Source organism: Lithobates pipiens, unplaced genomic scaffold (assembly GCF_037356315.1).
Source record: "Lithobates pipiens isolate NorthernLeopardFrog02 unplaced genomic scaffold, aLitPip1_a1.2 Scaffold_8, whole genome shotgun sequence".
NCBI lineage: Eukaryota > Metazoa > Chordata > Amphibia > Anura > Ranidae > Lithobates > Lithobates pipiens.
In genome coordinates this window covers 548207686-548231451 of record NW_027507903.1, presented here as the reverse complement: position 1 = coordinate 548231451, position 23766 = coordinate 548207686, and the positions used below count along the sequence as shown (strand labels likewise).

Genomic DNA, 23766 nt, shown 5'->3' with positions numbered 1-23766 from the left:
GTTATCGCTGTGTAGTGTAATAACTACTCATGTCTGACAGGTTTACACAAACAAGCTTTTTCACCACGGTTTGCAAAGCATAACCAGATTTAAAGTGGTTGTAAACCTCAGACATGAAATCTGAGCAAAGCACATGTCAAACACAAGGCCATGGACCAAATCCAGGCCTTGTCATAAGGCCCTCGCACCCAGCTGCGACGAGCCGGAACTCCATTCTGCCACCTTCGGCAAAAATCCTCCACTGTCACTTGAAAACATAGAAGTCTTCAGTGTTCACAAGGGACAGTTTTGCTCAGCGGCTGCGGAAACAAACAGATCCCTACACGCACTCACAGAGGAGACAGATCTCCATAAGGTAAGGCAGTGGTGGTTAACCACTTAAGGACCGGGCCTCTAGTTTAGATGTGTTGTTTATTTTGCTAGAAAATTACTTAGAACCCCCAAACATTATACACTTTTTTTCTTACACCCTAGAGAATAAAATGGCGGTTGTTGAAATACTTTGTCACACTGTATTTGTGCAGCGGTCTTACAAGCGCACTTTTTTTTATTTTTAAATACACTTTTAATTGAAAAATAAGACACCAGTAAAGTTATCCCAATTTTGTTTTATATTGTGAAAGATAATGTTATGCCGAGTAGATTGATACCCAACATGTCACGCTCCAAAATTGCGCCCACTCATGGAATGGCAGCAAACTCCCACCCTTAAAAATCTCCATAGGGGGCATTTAAAACAATTCTACAGGTTACATGTTTTGCGTTACAGAGGAGGTCTAGGGCTAGAATTATTGCTCTCGCTCTACTGATCATGGCGATACCTCACATGTCTGGTTTGAACACCGTTTTCATATGCGGGCGCTACTCACGTATGCATTCGGTTCTGCACGTGAGCTCAGGAAAATAAAAAATAAAAAATTGTGTCACTGTTATTCCTATTACAAGAAATCTAAACATCCCTTGTAATAGAAAAAAAGCATGACAGGAGCTCTTAAATATGAGATCTGGGGTCAAAAAAATTCAATAAAATGTTAAAAAAAAAAAAAAAAAAATGGCATTTTAAGAGCTATGGGCGGAAGAGATGTTTTGATGTCACTTCCATCCTGCAATGTCATGGAGACGGGAGGGGGGCCATCTTCCCTTCACTTGTCTCCATGCACAGCCATGAGAAGGGTCTGATCACCTCCACCGCTGCCAACGGCTCTGGTAAGTGGCAGAGGGCACCTTCTACCACCGGCGATAAAAGTGATCTTGCAGCGAATCCGCAGCAGAGACCACTTTTATCCCGTACCACACCACCAGCCGAACATGGCGATAGCGGGGTTATGGCAGCTATCTGCTGCCATAACAACGATATCCGTCCTCAAAGTGAGGATGTCTATCAGCGTGTGGCAGTGGTTAAAAAGGAAGGTACTGGAGCCACAGCGCTGTGACTGAGGCGCGATACCCAGAAGTCACACCAGGATAGATGGCGGCGTCGGAGGAGGTGAACGAGGGCCGATGACAGGGCTTCGATCTCGGGTAAGTAATTCATAATGAGCTAGTATGCTATGCATACCAGCTCATTATGCCTTTGCCTTGCAGGGTGTATTTTTTAGTGGCTGGTGCCGCCACCAACGGCATGATCACCGTTAGAAACGGCACGCTCAGTGCGCCTGCACCCGATGTCTACGGCACATGCACAGTAGACATCGGTGAAGCTATTCCTGCAAATATCTCCTAAACCTTTTAGGTTTGGGAGATATTTCTTGCACCTACAGGTAAGCCTTAATCTAGACTTACCTGTAGCTTAAAGTGGTTGTAATGGGTTTACAATCACTTTAACAATGCATCAAGCCAGCAGCTCCGCACAGGAGTCGCTAGCAAGTAGCGATCACAGGTGTAGCAGTGTCTACTTCAGTGATGTTCAGCATCCCGAGGCATCAGCCAGTAATGGTGTATACATGGTTACATTAGTCCAAGATGAACCATTGTAATTATGTATAATATAGCCATACCTGGAATTATCCTTTAACCATTTGCTGACCAGCCGCCACAGTTGTACTGCGGCAGAATGGCAAAGCTGGGCTAAGCGATGTTATGCAACATCGCTTCCCACTGTGGCCACTAGAGCACGTTCCCGCTGTTCGCCCCCGGCAGTCACGATCACCGCTGGGCTCCCCACGATCATGGCTGACACACGGAGTAAACACACAGTTTCTGGTTCTCTGAGGGGAGAAGAGACAGATCGTCAACAAACTGTCATCTCCCCATGACTGTCATCTCCCCATGACAGTCCCCTCCCCCTTCAGTTAGAATCATCTACCAGGGAACCCCTTGATCACCCCCTAAGGTTAACCCCTTCCCTGCCAGTGACATTTTTACAGTAAACTGATTGCTGTATAAATGCCAATGGTCCCAAAAATGTGTCAAAATTGTCCAATGTGTCCGCCATAATTTCACAGTTCCGATAAAAAAAAAAAAAAAAAAATAATGATATTGCAGATCACTGCCATTACTAGTTTAAAAAAAATAAAATAAAAATGTCATAAATTTATATATATATATATATATATATATATATATATATATATATATATATATATATATATATATATATATATATATATAATATATATTTTTTTTGGGGGGGGGGGGGGAATATTTGTATTTATAAAATGAAAAAATAAAAAAAATAAAAAGCTTTTTTTCAAAATAGTCTTTTTTTTTTATAGCGCAAAAAACAAAAACAAAAAAAAAAACGTAGAGGTGATCAAATACCACCAAAAGAAAGCCATTTGTGTAAAAAGGAGTTACAAGCATGACTCCCACAGGCATGATGGGACTTGTAGTTTTGCAACAGCTGGAGGGCCACCAGTTTGAGACCCCTGGCTTAGAGACAGATCATAATGGGAGTTGGTGACTGTCCTTTTAGAAGGTCAACTGTAGATAAAAGAATCTAAAACCAACAATTTGATATAGTGCAACTTAACAGTCCATATAAGTGGTGGTTCCATTAGTTTTCTTTTTCGCTCATTAATCCCGCAAATAACAGACTTCCAGTCAAAGTAGTGGCTACGCTCACTCCTTCACCATCTATGGAGGAACCCATAGTTGTCACTAGGGATGAGATGGGGCATGTTCGGATCCTTGTCCAGACCCACCTTAGCTATCCCATTGGGAAGCCGTTACTGCACACCACTAATCATTAGCAGCAGGATGGCTCAGTTAAGTTCGATCTACGATCCAAATACAGTTGAGCTCATCCCTAGTCTTCACCCAGGCTAGACTTTGAACATGTCTACCTTTGTTCATCTCCATTACTGTGTGGGATGGGGAGATAAGCAGCTTAGAAGAAGAAAAAAAATAAAAAATACACAACACAATCTTTTCTTTCAGTTCAGCTCACAGGATGCAACAAGGATGGTTTCTGACCATCTAGACCTAGGCATCCTCTGTGCAGTCTCTGACCATCTAGACCTAGGCATCCTCTGTGCAGTCTCTGACCATCTAGGGAAGTGGTCTCCAAACTGAGGCCCAGGGGGCACAATTCCTCTTAATGACACCAACAATTGGGGCACAATTCCTCCCAATGACACCAATAATTGGGCAAAAATGACACCAAAAACAGGGCAAAACGCCTCCAACCAACACCAAAAAAAAAGGAGCACTATTCATCCCAATGACACCAACGATGGGGCTTAATTCCTCCCTCTGACACCAAAGATGGGGCATTGTTTGTTCCCACTGACCTCTAGAGCTTTTCTACTCCCAGTGGCAACAGTCCGGCCCCCCTAAAGTCTGAAGGGCAGTAAACTGGCCCCCCGTTTAGAAAGTTTGGAGACCCCTGATCTATGGCACTCTCTTTGCAGTCTCTGACCGTCTCTTGCGCTCAGTTTTTGACTATATCCTGTTGTGTGTCTGACACTGAATTTTTACGTGCGGCCCTCTAGTGATGCCAAGAGCTGCACTTGAAGCCCCCCATATCAACAAAGAGGCCCACCACTGCTCTAACGCATCCTAAACTACAAATACACATAGAGAAGCCACCTACACTGAGCATGTAATCTGCCTTACAAGGCCAGTCTCTGTAAAGGAGCATGATGACATTCACATGACTACCCTCGTGCATTTTTTAAATAGTTAATTTGTATATATTTGTGAAGTACATGTATGAAAACCATAGACCTGGGAAGCACGGACGCTGTGCTGTCCTCTGATAAGGACATGGGAGGAGAATAGGTATATATAAGAGGACTATCTGCCTACTGAAGATAACAAACAGCTGTAACATAGTGACACAGCATTCAATCCCCAGACTACACACATTCACACGATAAATATTAGATTTATTTTTTCATTGGTCTCCCATTAAAAGAAATTGGTGACAAGAGTAACATGGAATGTGCCATTGCGGACCTTTCCTCTTACACAGGTCAGCTTCCCAGCTGCAATACTGACCCTTCTGGCACGGCTTCAGATCACATATACTGGTAAAAGTTTTCTAACTTGTCTGCAAACTTACAGGTGACCTATAGTACCGAAGCCAGCGGCTCAGCTTAACAGCAAGACAGCCAGCTAGGTCACGGCAACATACGGATCTCTACTGGTCATAAAAAGGAATTGAGAACCACCTTCTGATAGAGCTTGTTGTCTGGCTTTTATACTGACCTCAGTAATGTCCGATTCAGAAGTATTCCCTCCTAGACTAAGCTCTAATGAGCAGGTCCCTCCGATTCCTCTTGTATCGAATTGTATTGTAACTGTACTGTCTGTCCTCATGTTGTAAAGCGCTGTGCAAACTGTTGGTGCTATATAAAACCTGTATAATAATAATCCAGATAGCCAGAGCAGAATCAGATGTCATCCCATTCCTGTTTCCATGAGCGTTTTGCGATCTTCCACTTGTTGTAGAGTTACCAAGGTCTGACATAGGAATAGGAGGCTACAGTTGGGATTTTGTAACCTACACACATACTAGGGCCAAATTGGACATCGTGTGAAGCTTGTCACCCAAAAAAAAGTTCAGACGCTTCTTTTGGGCGACATGCTTTATGCGGTTTGCATCGCAATGTACACAACAAACCGGACTGCGATTTTACTTTCAAATGAATGGCAACTCAAATGTGCATTGTGCAATTTGTCATTCTCCCCATGAGTGTTTGGAATTGCAGGTAGAATCGCTGCAAATCTGCCCACGATTCAAAACGCCTGAGGTGTGAATGCACCCTTTACTTAAGCCCGATCAAGCGCTGTGCATGGGAGCCTCCGCTCTCCTGGGTCTGCCTCTCCTCATAGGCTGAGACACAGCAGCGGGAGCCAGTGAAACGGGAGCAGGGATTAAAGACACACAGAGGTGGCTCAGAAGCAAGCGCACACAAGTGCCGCCAGAGCAAGCAGCTTGCTCTGGGGAGGGGGCTCATCGGGGGGGGGGGGGGAGCCAGGAGTGCCGGCAGGGGACCCGAGAAGAGGAGGATCAGGGCTGCTCTGTGCAAACCACTGCACAGGACAGGTAAGTTAAACATGTTTGTTGTTTTTCAAACAAATCCATAGCTTTAGTGTCAAATTCTAGCCATCATTTCAACAAAATCTTCTAAAAAGATTAAACGTGCATTTAAAATATTTTATACTTGTTTTTACCTGTAATAGCCTCCCTTGTGTAGACATCCAAAAGCCCAGAGACTGCTGCTGGGCACCACCATCTTGGATGTAATGTCAATAGCCCAGAGGACAGCCTATGGTGCCAACATCAAACATGTCCCTTTGCTTTGCAGATTTCTAGCATAATCTAAAGCCAGCCAAAGATGGAGCAATTTTTATAGGTTGCAGGAAAGAAAATCACTAATCCACTGACTGCGTTGATGGGGGAATCCCTCCCACAGAGCCATTGTGTTCTCCCAGAGGGGGTGCAGGGAGAACACAGCGATTATTGCTAGGGGCTATAGCCACTGGCAATAATCGCATGACAAATACGATCAACTTCAGTACAATTAGCCTGCCCATACATGGCTTGAATCTCAGCCGGTCCCTGTTGAATAAATTGCCCGAGATTCATACCAACTATGTGCATCTTAAAGTGGTTGTAAACCCTTACAAACCACTTTGACCTACAGGTAAGCCTAGATTAAGGCTTACCTGTAGGTCCAAGAAATATCTCCTAAACCTATACGGTTTAGGAGATATTTGCCCGAAGACAGGCACCGCTGTCTACAGCGCATGTGCCGTAGACAGCGGCGCGCAGGCGCACTGAGCGCGGCATTTCCAACAACGCATGCGCGGGAGTGACGTCATCGCGGCTCCGCCAAATGACAGCGGCGGGGCTGCGAGACCCCACCGAAAAGATGGATGCGGCGGACTACAGGGGACAGCGGTGACTTTGCTGGCTCCTGTGTGAGGTAAGTGACACATAATGGACTACTATGCGATGTATAGTAGTCCATTATGCTTTGCAGGGAATGAAAGAGGAATAAACCCATCAGGGTTTACTTCCTCTTTAAAGCAGTAGTTAACCGCTAGGTGATTTTTTTTTTCCCCCCCTTGATCTGAAAGGCAATGTCATAACATGCTAGTGCACATCACATACTAGCACATTATGTGAAACATATGTGTTAGTATAAGCACATAAGCCTTCCAGCGATGTGCTGTCACCGCTGGAGGCCACTTTCATCTTCACCCAATCTTCCTTCCAGTTTCACTGTGTGACTGGCCGGAGCCGCAACGACGTCACTCCTGCGCAGGGGGTGCCGCTGTTCACGGCACTGGGCTTTGAAGGAACGTTTTTTGGACAAAATGCGTTAGTTTTCAGGCAAGTTGCATGATAATTATGGCCAAAAAATAATAACATGGCACCGCGTTTGGGGTGTCTTTGAGAAATAATGGCATCACAAAGGTGTCCCACATTTTGTCGCGATTCAAATGGAGCATAGCAGAAGAGTGGGACTCCCACATAATGAATACAGTGTGTAAACATTTCACCAACAAAGCCCATGAGAGATACAATACATTGCCACATGTTCCCTCTTCAGCATCTCCCACAAAAGAGAATTATCAGTTTTGGGTGGAATGGCGCTGTGCTGGTGTATCACTGCACTGATAGAGGGAGAACCATTGTAACTACCCTACAATACACATGCTTATTACATGCTACTTCTCCCCTGATAGGAGGAGGCTAAAAACGTACCAGCTGTACCCTAGAGAGTACCCATGTATTATTTCAATTTTACAGGCATTTGAAATGGGTAACAGCTAATTACTTGTGAATTATTAACATAACAGGCCGATTACCAGTTTTGTCTAAAGCTACCTAATGTGCAGATTAAATATGTTCACATGGGGTCAACTCCCCTGGAGATGAACAATCACTTAGATACTGAGCCACACAAGATCCATACATTCTGCTAAGGCTCCAAATGGTGGGATCTCCAAGATGGAACCATATTCCATCCAACTTTAGGCTTAACTTGATACCTATGTCTTATTAAAGTGAACTTGTACTATGGCAAAACAATTCACACAAGTGTGAAGGCGCTTTCTTAATTTTCACACATGCTCCTTCCATATTCCGAAGAATTTACTGTAACCTCTCTCTGTTGCATACATGTCACATGCACATAGAAATCAAAGTAAATGCCAACAGCACAGCAGACACCCGCAGATGTCGTGTCTTAGGACCAGGTCATACCTGGATCACACAGGAACGGGTGCCGCATACTCCTGTGAGGTGCGATTTTGCAGCTCATTCATTTGAATGCACTGCAATGCGGAAAAGGTACTGAATGTACTACTTTTAAAAACACTGCACCAAATCGCATGGTACTGTGGTACCATGCGATTTGGTCTCTGCCAACTGCATTAGGAGTGCCATTAACATTGCATTGGCATCCACATGCGGATTTGCACGAGGTGTGGGAAATGAACCCCTCTCAGAGTTTTTACAGCACTCAATCTTCTACTTTTAATGAACCTAAGCTTGTGCTCGTATGGGTCGAACTGAGCCGGAAGTGAGAGCAGGTACCTGTCAAAACCAGGTACCCACTTCCCCCCAAAAGGTGCCAAATGTGGCAGTGGAGGGACAAGTGGAGCTTTCCCTTTTGGGTGAAGCTCCGCATTAAACCCATAATATTAAACTCTTATTAAAGCGGAGGGCCGGTTATAAAAAAAAAAAAAAAAAAAAAGTCAGCAGCTGCAGACTTAATAAACACACTCACCTGTCCAGGGCGCCCGCGATGTCGGCCGCCCGAGGCCGACCCGTCCCTCGGCTCCCGGCGCCGCCATCCCTTGTAAGGGAAACAGGCAGCGGAGCCTTATGGCTTCACTGCCCGTTTCCTACTGCGCATGCGCGAGTCCCGCAGCGCTTTCTGAATGGGACGCGCTGTGCTCTGGAACACACAGTTCCCAGAACACAGCGCGACTCATTACCCAGAAGACGCCGCGACGAAGAGAGAAGACAGAAGACAGAAGATCTCCGCGGAGGAGGAAGAGGAAGATTAGGATAAAGTGCCTAGCAACAGGCATTTCTGGTAAGTAAAAAAAAAATTTTCTTCATTTTTTTTTTTTTTAGATTTTTTGTAATTTTTAACATTTTTTTGTTTTTTCAGGGTGGCCCTCCCCTTTAACTGCTTTATAGCAGATTGTACATATAAAACCATTAAAGCATTAGCTTTGAGTAGCGTGAAATATACCTGGCTGATCCTTCCTGCAGCTGTCCCTCCCATCTTCTGTGTCCCCACTGGAGCCTGAGATTGTGTAGATCAGCTATTGTCATCAAGTGAACATGCTTTGGTCTCAGTTCTTATCCAAGCATTAATTTCCTCCTTTTTTCTTATCTGTGCAACCCACATGACTACATAGTCACACATGTGGGCATATACACAATGACACTCCCATTCCTCCATGTCTTCCAATTACTAAACACTATGGGGGCTGAATATAGTATGGCGATTCTGTAAAATCGGTAAGAACCTCACAAAAAAAAAAAAAAAAAAAAAAAAAAAAAAAAAAAGCTTAGTTTTAATATCAAATCAATATGAAAGTGACTGTAAAGCAACATTAAAAAAATACATCTCTATACTTACCTGCTTTGTGCAATGAAATTGCACAGAGCGGCCCCCGAACCTCCTCTTCTTGGGTCCCTCACCAGCACTCCTGGTATCTCCTATGTGACCAGTGCCCCCACAGGAAGCAGTTTTGCTCGTGCATGCTTGCTCCTGACGGCTGCTGGTGAGTCCCTTGACACAGACAGCAGGACTTGGCCCCCTGCTTCCTCGTCAATGGAGCCGATTGATTGCAGGAGGAGTCAATCTGCCCAATGAGGAGAGAGACAGCAGCCAGAGCTATGGCTCTTGTGCATGTTGCTGGATTGGATTAGGCTCAGGTATAAGAATAAGAATAAGGGAGGATCCTGCAGAAGAGAAAGTTTTTTTTACCTTAGTGCATAGAATACATTAAGGTAAAACACCTTAATGCTTTAGAGCCACTTAAAATAAATATAATTGCTGAAGGTACTTGGAGAATAAAAAATAAAAACACAGCGGCACAATACACATGATGTATGTGAATGAATTACGGCAATTATTTCTCTGTTTAATAGCACTTTAAAGAGGAAGTAAACCCTAATGGGTTTACTTCCTCTTTCATTCCCTGCAAAGGCAAAGCATAATGGACTACTATGCATCGCATAGTAGCCCATTATGTGTCACTTACCTGACACAAGAGCCAGCGAAGTCACCGCTGTCCCCTGTAGTCCGCCGCATCCATCTTGTTGGTGGGGTCTCGCAGCTCCGCCGCTGTCATTCGGCGAAGCCGTCACTCCCACGCATGCGCACGGGAGCCGACATGTGCGGCAGCTCCGTCGCTGAGAATGCCGCACTCAGTGCGCCTGCGCGCTGCTGTCTTTGGCGCATGCGCCGTAGACAGCGGTGGCCGTTTTCGGGCAAATATCTCCTAAACCATATAGGTTTAGGAGATATTGCTTGGACCTACAGGTAAGCCTTAATCTAGGCTTAACTGTAGGTCAAAGTGGTTTGTAAGGGTTTACAACCACTTTAAGCTGCCCATACACTGACTGGACTGGCTGGTCCAGCAGATACCAACCAAATTTCAATCAGTGTGTGGGTTCCTCTGCTCAACAGAAGTTGATGGTTTAATGCGACTTATGGAATTTTGGAAGTTTTATTAGAGGCTTCAGCCAATTAACTTCAGCTGCTGAACAGTGTATTCCAGGGTGAGGGTTTGGATTCTTCCATCCAGCTCATTTGTGTGGATGGAAGAATCTATGTACAGCCAGCTATTGCCTCCCTTTTTTCCCTGCAGCTGTTTACCTATAGAAGGAAAGTGAACGGTATTTCTAGGGATTTTCTCCCCTTCCTACCCATGGAATCCTTAGTGCTTTGCTACTCAGATAACCAGCAGTCACATGTTACACAAACTCCTCAAGCCCTGTGTAAATGCCACTACACAAGGCCTTTTCTGTTTCTATCTTTTTTATTGGGTTTCATAAGGAAATACAATCATCACATAATTATACAATGCGGTTGAAAATATCAGTTGTTGTATGAGATGAGATAGTAAGAAGAATGGTTAACTTAAAGTGGTTGAAATGGCAGAAGTTTTTTTTTTAACCTTAAAGTGGTTGTAATCTCTGTTACACCACTTGTACCTACCTATACGCTTATAATTAGGCTTACCTGTAGGTACTGTAAATATCTCCTAAACCTGCATGGTTTAGGAGATATTTACCATATATGCTGGTGCCAACCTCATCAGCGCATGCGCTCCGAAGAAAAGGGCCACTCGAGCTGTTTCTTCAGCAGCCGTGCCATGACTGGCGGCTTCTGTGCGTATGTGCGAGTGACATTGTGGTTTCGGCCAATCATAGTGCCGGAGCCCATGAACCCAGAAATAACTCTGGGAGACATGTCACCGGTCGCATCGGTGTGTGGGGCTGCTGCAACAGCTTTGATCTAAGGTAAGTATTTCATGGTATGCGATGCCCGGCTCTAGGAGGCGGCTTGCTGGGGACCTCAGAAGAGTATCTGGGCTGCTCTGTGCAAAACTACTGCACAAAGTAGGCACGTACAACAATGTTTTAAATAAAACCTTTACAAATCAATTTAATTCAATAAAACTAAAATTAAGTTTCTATACCAATCAGCATGACGTCTCTTATTTTCACGTGGCAAAGCGTGGGGATGCAATGGTTGTCTGTTCATTTAAAAGTTGTCGACCAAGAAGACATAGGGAATGGAAGATTGAGAGGAGGCGTGGAAGGATTCGGAAAACCGTAAATTAAAAGTTGGAAAAGCAAGGAGGAGAAAAAGAAACACAAAAAAAAAAAAAAAAAAACACCATGAACCAAGATCGGTTTCACATTATAAGGCATCAGTAGTGGAATGTAAATATTGAGCTATCGGATTGGCATGGGTGACAGTACCACCGCTACACAAGGCTACAAAGAAAGGTGGATGAAGGATTTTTCCATCCCCCCCTCTGGGTCTTTGTATTCTGATAGCAGAGAGTCTCTGCTGTCACAATACACTGATCAGCAGCTGCAGCCACCGATCAACAAAAGTTTTTCAGTATACCCGGTCTTCTTCAGCCAAACAGGAACAGCTACACATGGAACGAAATTCAGATGGTCCCTGCTAAGCTAGAAGAATTTAGGTTCATCTCTCTGGCCAGTTTTACTGTGCACATGACTGATGTGGTTTCATTCATTCTGTGAAATTAAAAAATGAAATCAGCCATTTCCACAGGAAACATAAAAATGACACTGAATTAAGGCAAATGTACACACAGCAATCCCTGGAGCAGCCAGTCAGAGGTTATCTGTCATTCTTTAGGTCCTGCTCAGATATACTGTGGTGACCTGCAATTTACCACACTAGAACATAGGCCACTGCTAAGACATACAGAAAACATTTTTTTTTACAATGTGTCCTGAAGGTGGGTGCAGGGAGCTGCTATAAATGCAGATATGTTGCATATTACCACAGCGTACAGAATCGCATGTGACTGCACTACTGTACAGCGATATGAAGAATCACTTTTGTGCGCCACACCGCCCCCTACAGCCGACTCGCTGCACACTAAACCGCTGCAGATTAGTGTGCATCAGCTGTCCATTGCAGTGTGAATGGGCACTTAAAGAGGAAGTAAACCCTGATGGGTTTACTTCCTCTTTCATTCCCTGCAAAGGCAATGCATAATGGACTACTATGCATCGCATAGTAGCCCATTATGTGTCACTTACCTGACACAGGAGCCAGCAAAGTCACCGCTGTCCCCTGTAGTCCGCCGCATCCATCTTTTCGGTGGGGTCTCGCAGCTCCGCCGCTGTCATTCGGCGGAGCCGCGATTACGTCACTCCCGCGCATGCGCACGGGAGCCGACACGCGCGGCAGCTCCATTGTTGGAAATGCCGCACTCAGTGCGCCGCTGTCTACGGCGCATGCGCCGTAGACAGCGGTGCCTGTCTTCGGGCAAATATCTCCTAAACCGTATAGGTTTAGGAGATATTTCTTGGACCTACAGGTAAGCCTTACCTGTAGGTCAAAGTGGTTTGTAAGGGTTTACAACCACTTTAAAGCTGATGTTCTGCTTTAGAAAATAGCGAGCGGGCAGAGTATTACTGTACAAGAGACACGCAAGGTCTTATGAAAAAAAAAAAAAAAAAAAACAACACATCCCTATCTGCCTACTTGTTGTGTTCTGTGACACACTGTAAACAGAGCTGTGCATATATATCTCAGTTTACAACATCGGGCAAATCCCCCTGTGCCGGGATGCCTTTCTCCTACACATGTGCAGGAGTGACATCATCCCGCGCCAACCAATGGAGATCACTGAAGACTGGCACACAAGAGAGGATGCTGGCAAGGGGGAGTTGGAAAGGTGAGTTTTAGCCTCTTTAAAGACGTTTTTTTTCAACCCAAAATAAACCCGTCAGCTCTGGTCAGAGCCGCTATATGAATGATCAGACGTTAGTACAGCGATCCCACCTGCTGAGCTGTTGTGTTCTAACAGAGGGACAGAAGCCGGCCAGCATACACATGGGCCAAATGTCAGATGTTTTTTATTGAACCGGCCGTTGTCTCCCGACATTCGGCCCATGTGTATGGGACTTTAAGCCTTGTACACACGATCGGATCATTGGCCAACAAAGCATCAGACTTTGTTCAAAGGGCATGTGCCAGGAACTTGTCTTGCATACTAACGGCACACAATTGTCAGAAAACAAACACGGACGTAGTGACGGACTATGTGGAATTTCAGCTCTTGATCGCCACCCTTTGGGCATCTTCTGCTAATGTCGCATTTGGCGAGCATCGTTTCCGAGCACGCGTGTTTGTGTGACAGACTTGTGTACTCGCGATACGAAAATCTGACCACAGACCATTGTCTGCCAAAAATTTACTAGCCTGCCATCCAACATTTGTTGGTCGAAAGTTGGACAATTGTCTGAAGTAGTGTACCAACGGTCGGATTTTTAGGCAAAACAGTCTTTCATCACACAATCCCCTGCCAACAATTGGATCGTGTGTACGAGGATTAAGACTCCAGTGATGTGAAATCCCGGAGGTTCCTTAAAATGATGTTCCAGTCAGTTTTTGTATCTGCTGACTTTTAATAAACACTCACCTCATCCCATGATCCAGTGGTGCACTCAGCGCAGCCATGATCTCCCTGTGTCCTCCATCGGCGGCACTGGCATCTCTACTATGGGCACCTAGCTGTGACAGCTTGTGCCTTCACAGCCAGGTCCGCAATGCGCATGTGCTAGAGGTGCTTCACCCCGACTGGTCCTAAAGTCTTCTAGGACCTGTCATGTGTCCCAGAAGACTTCAGGAAAGAACGCTCGCTTCCGAAAGCCTATGACGACCTGAACAGAAATGGGAGAAGGTACCTGTCAAAAATCGGGTACCTGACCGCACCCCCCCCCCCCCAAAAAAACTCAGTTTCACAAACAGGAGACGGGGAGGAGGCCTTAAAGGGGAAGTTCCACCTTTGGGTTGATCTCCGCTTGAACCTCAGCCATCTCTATTTACCGAGTAGGTCATGCACACAAGTCACATTTAAAGCTACCAAAGACAGTATCATTCCCTGACATCCCTCTTTTTCAAACATACACTTATCACCTATACTGTACACAACTGTTGTGGGCTGCACTCGCTCCACGACGTTTGTACATTTTTTGATGATACAACAAAGTACAACTCTACCCACATTTATTTGTCATGAAGCCAAAATGCTTTGCCAGCAAAGTGACACCAAGGCATCACCCGCCCTCATTATCTCATCGCTGTCATTTAGCTTTAAAAATATTTTCAAAACGTGTTATCAAATCAGCTCCTCCCTCTTCTGTGACACAAATGACATTGTGTCATTCTAAACCTGGAACCATGAGTACAGCCTGGAGACTCATACTAGGGGGAGCAAACTCATTTACACTTCAAAACGGTTTCTTATAATCAAAAAAAAAAGGAAACTGAAGTGCATAAAAATTCACACAAATATATAATGAACAAAATGTACAGCCACTTCATTTTATAGGCTTTTTACCTGCTTAAGGCTACTTTCACACTGAAGTGTTGCGGGCATTGGCGGTAAAACAGCGCTATATTTAGCGCCGCTTTATCATCGTTTTAGCGGCGCTATACAGCCGCTAGCGGGGTGGTTTTAAGCAGCACTTTGCAGGGAGTTTTTTTTCAATGGGAAGGGGCGCTTTAGGAGTGGTAATTACACTGCTCCAAAGATGCGGCGTGCAGGACTTTGACTGTCCTGCAAGCGCACTGGTCCAGTGTGAAAGCACTCGGGGCTTTTACATTGGAGTGAACTGAGTGGCTCTTTCAGGGCGCTTTGCAGGCCCAATTTTTAGCACTTTAGCTCCTGCAAAATGCCTCAGTGTGAAAGGGGCCTAAAAGTCAGGTTCACACTTGTGTCTCTTGTTAGCCCTGGTTCACATTGCAGTGATTTGACATGTCGATTTCCAAAAGTAGTTTCTGCACTTGTTTTGGCGACTTTGGGGTGCGATATCCATAGACATCTGTGCAGAAACACGCACAGATGTCTCTGAAATCGCCCCCGAAGTCGGGACCGACATGCGGGAATGGAATTGTGCAAGTTCAGCTGAGCTCGCAGGATTTCATTCCTGCTGTCAGCGTGAACCTAGGCTAAATTGAATATGAAAATAATAATTATATATATATATATATATATATATATATATATATATATATCCGCTTAAAGTGCTCAATTATAAAGCTTGTCTGAGAGTTCAGAAAAAAGGGGGCAGAGAGCTGAAGTTACACTCTGCAGAGCTCAGTGAAGAGAGTTCTGAGAGCTGATTGGAGGGAAGAGACACACCTCCTTAACACAGCAACAGAGCTGCAGCTGTCAAGAAGTTGGAGCTCCGTCCCATTACCATTTTTTGTCTCGTGTCAGGAAAACTTGTCAGAAGTGACTCAAGCTGATAGAGGAATGAAAGAGCAAACAAAAAGTGACACTAAGGCCACTTTCACATAGGCACCTCCACTAAGTGGAACCCGCTTACTCAGCGTGGGACCTCTTCCACTGTTTAAGTGAGCAGGCAGATGACAGGTCTGTGTCCGCTCCTAGATGCTGAGCGGACACAGACCCGCTCTCCTCTATGGGGCAGATGGAAACGGACTGCATGACGATTCTTACAGTAGACATGTGTATACGGTAGGTCTTGTTCACAGTTGTACTTAAGCGTACACCAGTGTAAGGACCATGTCTGCCATTTAGACAGTCTCATTCATATCATCAATGACACAGCCGCTGCTCCCAATCTGACAGCTGGGTGAGTGCAGGCCTCAGAAAGCAGACAGTGTGCACCCACGGCAACAATTAAACAAAATATTGCATTCAGTGGGTGGTCCTGCCAAACGTGACCCACTGAAGTGTAAAAGGCTGTGCTGCAACTGCAGGTAATACACATGCTTGCAGAGTGCTGTATAGATTATTGGGTTAAAACAGGCGGTGAAGAGGTGACATACTGCCTCCGCACCGCTGAAAAAGCGTTCCACCACAAATTGCTTTTCAGAGGGGCTGCCGCACATATAAACAAGTGCTAAAAGTATGTTCATTTAGATGCATGTAAAGTAATCTAATGTGCCCCCAGACACACAGAGCCCTGTTTTCTCTGAACACAGAGTGTGAACGATACCATTACAGGGGTTGTAAACACTCATTTTTTCACCTTAATGCATCCTATGCATTAAGGTGAAAAATCCCCTGGCAGTGACCCCCCCCCAGTTTTACTTACCTGAGCCCTGGAATTTCCAACGGCGAGGACGCGCTGTCCCACTGCCCGGGGTTCTCAGCACTTGATTGGATAAACTGATAGCAGCCATTGGCTCCCACTGCTGTCAATCAAATCCAATGACACAGGCACCGGGGCCGAGTCATACAGCTGAATGCTGGACTCGGGAGTGCACCCGGCAAAGTAACCCCCCCAGCTTCTCCTGGGGGGTTATCTGATGCAGGGGAGGAGCCATGAGAGCCACTGAGGGGACCCCAGAAGACAGTGTTCTGGGCCACTCTGTGCAAAACGAACTGCACAGTGGAGGTAAGTATGAGATTTTTTTTTTTTTTTTTTTTTTTTGTACGCTTTACAATCACTTTAAGGCCCCTTCCACGTACACCAGGAGGGGGAAGTGCAGAATCCAGTGCACACAGCCCAGGCACCCTCCATGCACTCTGGGCACACAGCCCAGGCACCCTCCATGCACTCTGGGCACACAGCCCAGGCACCCTGGGCACACAGCCCAGGCACCCTCCATGCACTCTGGGCACACAGCCCAGGCACCCTCCATGCACTCTGGGCACACAGCCCAGGCACCCTCCATGCACTCTGGGCACACAGCCCAGGCACCCTCCATGCACACATCCCAGGCACCCTCCATGCAGTCCGGGCACACAGCCCAGGCACCCTCCATGCAGTTTAGGCACCCTCCTCCCCCCTCTCACAGAGTCCAGCCTGTGTTTGGGTGCAGGCCCCTGGTCCTGTCACAGTGTGGGCCCCACACAGGTAAGCTCCCCTGTGTTTATCTGTACACAGAGCAGGCCTCAGGCTCCTGTCCACCCTCCCTCCATGTGTCTCCTCACATAGGACATAGCGAGCTCTCCCTTCGCTTCCGGCGCCCCACATCTGCAGCTTCTTCTTCCCGCCTACAGCGCCAGCTCCCCGCACATCCTCAGGGTCCCCCTCACCTGCACAGGATCCGCCATCTTGCTCCATTCATGCTCCTCTGTCCCCCCGAGGAACGTAGTGCGCAGGCGCGGCGCCTCGCAGCGGCCACGGCGCACGCGCCAGCAGGGATCCCCGCAACCATAGACAACAGAGGAGGGGCGAGGAGCGCGCCGCCGCCATCTTCCTTAGGGGCGAAGGCTTTCCGTCCGGCATGTTTGTGAAGGGCGCGCGGCGGCGGGCGGACATCTTTGTCCAGGGCAGAAAGCCGATTTAGGAGGGCGAAAGCACAGGCACCCCGTGTTTCAGCGCGTTTATTTTCCCGAAAAGTTACTCAGGCAGGTGTAATCGCCATGTTGGTTGAGGAAATAAAACAAACAGGATCCATCTTGTAGGAAGCAGGCGCCATCTTGAATAGGGGGAGAGACTGTTGTTTATCCGCTCCGCGCAGAAACACTCAGAACCGGGGGGAGACGTCTGTGTTACCATAGCAACCAATCCCATTTCAGCTTCAGTGTTGTCAGTGACAGTCAGTAAACAAACCCTTGTACTGATTGGTCGGTGATTGTACAACACACAGGATCCTGTCACTGAGTCCTACAATCCCAGATTGTGTTCCTATAGATGTGTACACACCAATTCCCCAATACAAATATTACATTCCTTTATACATTAAGGGGAATTTATCAAAACTGGACCAACCAATCAACTTCCAGCCTTCATTTTCAATTCTTTATAACTAAACAAGCTGAAGATGGAAGCTGATTAGTTTCCTGGGGGGGGGGGGGGGGGGGACAGCCGTCGAGGGACCCAGGAAGAGCAGGTTCGGGGCCACTCTGTGCAAAACGAGCTGCACAGTGGAGGTAAGTATAACATGTTTGTTATTCAAAAAAAAAAAAATTACCTTTACAACCACTTTAAATAATGCCCTTGCTCTAGGTGGAGTACATTTACAGTAAGGGGTGAAAAGTATTTGATCCCCTGCTGATTTTGTATGTTTGCCCACTGAGAAAGAAATGATCAGTCTATAATTTTAATGGTAGGTTTATTTTAAGAATGAGAGACAGAATAACACCCTTTGCAAAACATGACAAGGGTGTCCCTTTATGAAGCAGTGAAAACATTTCACCCTTCATTCTCAGAGGAGATCGTTCTCCTCTGTGCCCCAGTTTATAAAGCTCTGTAGATCGCTTCTCCTTTGGAGGAGTGAAGTGATCTATAGACGCTTCAAACTGTGGAGAACGGCCCTGATACTGGAATCTCGTGAGACTTTACAAGATTACAGTACCAGAAATCCACCAAAACACAGAGATGTCAGTTTATTAACCACTTCCCGCCCACCAGCCGTCAAATGACGGCTGGGCGGCACGGCCCTCATTCTGGGTGTATGTCATATGATGCTGGGGGCATGCATCCTGGCGATCGGTAGTGTGGTGTGCTGACACACCACTACACCGATCTCGGTAAAGAATCTCTGACAGAGACTCTTTAACACATGATCAGCCGTGTCCAATCACGACTGATCACGATGTAAATAGGAAGAGACGTTGATCAGCTTTTCCTCACTCGCGTCTGACAGACGCGAGTAGAGGAGAGCCAGTGGGCTCCTCTCTTGATGGGGGGGGGGTCTGTTTATCAGCGCAGATTCCCTTGGATGCCCACCCAGGACCACCAGGGATTGCCACCACACTGGATCACCAGGTATGCCACCCTAGACTACCAGGGAAATGCCAGTCGGTGCCCATCCCCAATACCTGCCAGTGCCATCAGTGATGCCTATCAATATCATCTATCAGTGCCGCATATTAGTGCCACGTGTCAGTGCCCAGCAGTGCTGCCGATCAGTTCTGCCTATCAGTGCCACCCATAAGTACCCAGCAGTGCGGCCTTTTAGTGCCCATCAGTGTTGCCTATCAGTGCCCACCAGTGCCACCCATGAGTGCCCATCAGTGCCACCTATCAATGCCCATCAGTGCTGCACATTGGTGCCGCCTACCAGTGCCCATCGTCAGTGCCACCTCATCGGTGCCGCCAGATCAGTGCCCATCAGTGAAGGAGAAAACTTAGTAATTTACATTTTATAACAGAAACAAAAGAAAACTTTTTTTTCCAAAATTTTAGGTCTTTTTTTATTTGTTTAGCAAAAAATAAAAAACGCAAAACCACCAGAAAAAGCTGTGGGAACAAATTGATAATAATTCTGTTTGGGTACAGTGTAGCATGATCACGCAATTGTCATTTAACCACTTCAGCCCCGGAAGGATTTACCCCCTTCCTGACCAGAGCACTTTTTGCGATTTGGCACTGCGTCATTTTAACTGACAATTGCTCAGTCGTGCGATGTTCTACCCAAACAAAATTGACATCCTTTTTTTTCCCACAAATAGACCTTTCTTTTGGTGGTATTTGATCACTTCTGCGTTTTTTATTTTTTGTGCTATAAACAAAAAAAGAGCGACAATTTTGAAAAAAATGCATTATTTTTTACTTTTTGCTATAATAAATATCCTCACAAAATATATAAAAAAACTTTTTTTTTTTTCCTCAGTTCAGGCCGATATGTATTCTTCAACATATTTTTTGGTAATAAAAAATTGCAATAAGCGTTTATTGATTGGCTTGCACAAAAGTTATAGCGTCTACAAAATAGGGGATACATTTATGGCATTTTTATTAATAATTATTTTTTTACTAGTGTAGCGCTGGTATTTTTGCCTTCTAATGCTATGTGATGCTAAACAATGGACAATGCTATAAATTGGTATTTGGCTTCCTCTAGTGATATAAATGTAAAATGGACTTTGTTTATTTCTCATTTCAAGAGCATAGGGAAAGCCTAACAGGAAGTGACTTAATCGTTTTTTTTCTTGAGAAAGGACTCACCTACCCAGAATGCCCACTCATTTACCCATGAACACTGAGTGGTTGAACTGCATGCTGGGTAGGTAATAAAAGCCCCCCGTGCGGTCATCTTCTTTCTCTTCTTGTTCGGATGCGTGGCCTGCCCAGAGGGATCTGTGGCTGTGCGTCCAAAGAGCACTGCGGCCTGCTCGGTGTGGAGCAACATTTGAAGCCACCGGAGACAGTCTACTCTACAGCCTACTGGAGCAGCGGCGGGGTCGGATCAGGGAGGATCCAGAGACATCTCCCGGATCCAGACGGAGGTCCCGGTCATTGTGCGGAGTGGTGCAGCATGACGGAGCTGACTGTGGCAGGACTGGGAACCAAAGGAGCGGAGGCATCCATCTGTCTGGACCTGGTGTGGTGAGAGGGCTGTTGCCCAGAAGTCTAATACTGCAGCTCACATAATTAGGCTAACTTTATAGTGTTGCTGGGACCGGTAGTCCCACGGAACAGCTCCGTTCAATAGAGTTACACGTACATAGGCCTGAAACCTGATTTCATTACCAAGGACTGCCACTGGAAGTACATTCCCAGGGAAGGAGTTCACAAATACTTTGCACAATTTAAGTTACTGCTTTCTATTATCCTACACGGCTTTACTGGTCAGAACTCCTGCGGATTATAAGTACTGCAGTATAAATGGCTAGCTGTAGAAAAGAAGACAAGAGACTATATTCCTTACTGTAAGGCCTTACAGTGTTGCTATTACCTACTAGGGACTGTAGGGGGAATATTGAGTAATTATACTGTCTTATTCTGTTCAAATACTGTGTAGCACATTACAGATCTCATAGTGTCTGCACAGTGTACTGGAAGTAGGAAGGTGCCCAGTGCTGAGGTTGTTGCCTGAGCATTGGTCCGACTTGGAGACACGCCTGCAGGAACGATACAGGTAGCTCTCATGTGATTGCCATTCACAACAATTTGCTTCAGTATTGTACACCAGTAGGGATGAGCCGAACACCCCCCGGTTCGGTTCGCACCAGAACTTGCGAACGACCCCCGCGTTCGGTACGAACGTTAGAACCCCATTGAAGTCTATGGGACTCGAACGTTCGAATTGGAAAGTGCTCATTTTAACGGCTAATATGCAAGATAGTGTCCTAAAAAGGGTTTGGCGACCTGCCTCCTGCCTCAGGGGACATGGGTCACTGCAAAAAAAAGTTTTAAAAACTACCGTTTTGGCGGGAGCACTGATTTTAATGACGATTAAAGTGAAAAAAAAAAAGTGAAATATTCCTTTAAATATGGTGCCTGCGGGGTGTCTGTAGTATGCCTGTGAAGTGCCACGTGTTTCCCGTGTTTAGAACAGTCCCTGCACAAAATGACATTAAACGGAAATAACACCATTTAAAACTGCTTGCGGTTTTAATGTTATATCTGGTTCCTGAAATATGGTTGAAAATCATTGAGAAACATGGCATGGGTAGCCCCCCCCCTGCCCATTACCAGCCTATTTGGGTCTTGTACACATATTAAGGGGAACCCCGTACCCATATTAAAAAAAGGAAATGCGTGTGGCCCCCAGGCCCTATATACTCAGAACAGCAGTATACAGGCGGTGCAAACAAGACAGGGACTGTGTAGGTTTGTTGTGTTAAGTTGAATCTGTTTGTCATTTTCAACCGGTACATTTTTAAAGTGTAGCTCCAGTCAAAAAAACTATCTTTAAGCTTTTTGGAAAACATAGGGAAGGGTTATCACCCCTGTATAATTTGTTTTGTCGTCCATCTTTTTTCATCTCACTTGCTGCTGTCTCCTTGCGTTTGCAAGTAGGAGATGTTTGTAAGTTGGATGTTTGAAAGTAGGGGCCTGCCCTATATTATAGCGGTATGTACTGGGTACAGAGCACGCAGACAGCACGCACTCCTAACACTACTGACTGCAAGCTCTATTATTAACCACTTGTTAGCCCAATGTTTGCATAAAGTGAAAGATGAAGTTATGCTGAGTAAATAGATATCAAACATGTCACTCTTCAAAATTGCACATGCCCGTGGAATGGCGCCAAACGTCGCTACTTAAAAAATCCCCATAGGCGACGCTTTAAATATTTTTTTACTGGTTACATGTTTTGAGTTGCAGAGGAGGTCTAGGACTAGAATTATTGCTCTCGCTCTAACATTCTCGGCGATACCTCACATGTGTGGCACATGCGAGCACATGGGGACATGGGCGCTTTAATTTTAATTTTATTTTTTTATTGTTCATTTTACTTTATTTATTTTAGTTTGACATTTTTTTTCCCAAAAATATATTTTTGATCACTTTTATTCCTATTACAAGAAATGTAAACATCCCTTGTAATAGGAATATGGGGTGACAGGTCCTCTTTACAGTGAAATCTGGGGGGTCAATATGACCCCACATCTCACCTCTAGGCTGGGAAGCCTGAAATAAAAAATAAAAAAAAGATTCTGGCTTTGATCGTACTGGCGAGTTGGTAGAAGCACCGGAGGGCGGTGAGGGGTGGGGGGCGTCTATGGCTGGGTATTTCAGGGTATCACCGAGTATGGCTGGGTATCTCTGAGTATGGCTGGGTATGGCAATTTATGGCAGGGTATTACAGAGTATTGGCGGGGTATTGGCGGGGTACTACAGAGTAATAGCAGGGTACTGCACTGCAGAGTAATGGCAGGGTACTGCACTGCAGAGTAATGGCGGGGTACTGCACTGCAGAGTAATGGCGGGGTACTGCACTGCAGAGTAATGGCGGGGTACTGCACTGCAGAGTAATGGCGGGGTACTGCAGAGTAATGGCGGGGTACTGCACTGCAGAGTAATGGCGGGGTACTACAGAGTAATGGCAGGGTACTGCACTGCAGAGTAATGGCGGGGTACTACAGAGTAATGGCAGGGTACTGCACTGCAGAGTAATGGCAGGGTACTGCACTGCAGAGTAATGGCGGGGTACTGCACTGCAGAGTAATGGCGGGGTACTGCAGAGTAATGGCGGGGTACTGCAGAGTAATGGCGGGGTACTGCAGAGTAATGGCAGGGTACTGCAGAGTATGCACTGGTATTGCAGAGTATTGGCAGGGAATTGAGGGGTTAAATTCGGTGAGCAGCGATGTGGGCACTGCAGATGCAGCCCACATCGCTGCTGACACCGATCTCTTTCCCCTCCGCTGTACCGATCGGTACAGAAAGGGGAGGTAGGAACAGGCGTCATAACATGACGCCGGTTTGTTTCCAAGTGATCACTCCGTCATTTGACGGAGCAATCACGTGGTAAACGGCCGCTATGAGCGGCCGTTTACCGTGATGCGCCGGGTCCTATGGACCCGGCGGTCACGGATGCTCTCGAGTGCGCACACCTCGGGGCACGCGAGAGCAGAATTCTGGGAGGCCGTTAATTAACGGCCTCTCTGAGTTAAACAACCGCCCTGAAGCCGTTAATCGGCAATGGGCAGTTGTTAAGTGGTTAAAGCTAGATCACTAGCTATATAGGTGAGGTGAATATAGTGGTGTATACTGCAGTCAGGGCACAGACAACAACCACTACACAGCAGCAAGATAGGAAATCAGCCAAAAACGATTGGTGTGTACTGTGTTGAAGGTACACAGAACACCCACTGCTTCAGATGCAAAGTAACACACTACAGGAGGCCGCCTTAAAGGCGGCCTTATATAGTGTGGGGTGTGCACTACACAGCCTGAGCTATGATTGGCCA

The 23766-nt window shown here is 46.0% G+C and overlaps 1 protein-coding gene across 3 annotated transcripts in view; it reads right to left on the bottom strand.

Annotated features, from left to right (window-relative positions):
- Window positions 1-17335, bottom strand: part of XPO7 (exportin 7) — a 97805-nt gene extending 80470 nt beyond the window's left edge. Inside the window, exon 1 of one of the 3 annotated variants that reach the window (XM_077469817.1) lies at window positions 17212-17335. In XM_077469817.1, coding sequence (XP_077325943.1) covers window positions 17212-17229 — 18 coding nt within the window. In that variant the 5' untranslated portion in view covers window positions 17230-17335. Of the gene's footprint in view, window positions 1-8660; window positions 8784-17106; window positions 17131-17211 lie in introns of those variants that run through there. The other 2 variants (XM_077469818.1, XM_077469816.1) reach the window with 2 other exon arrangements.
- Window positions 17336-23766: the final 6431 nt, after the last annotated feature.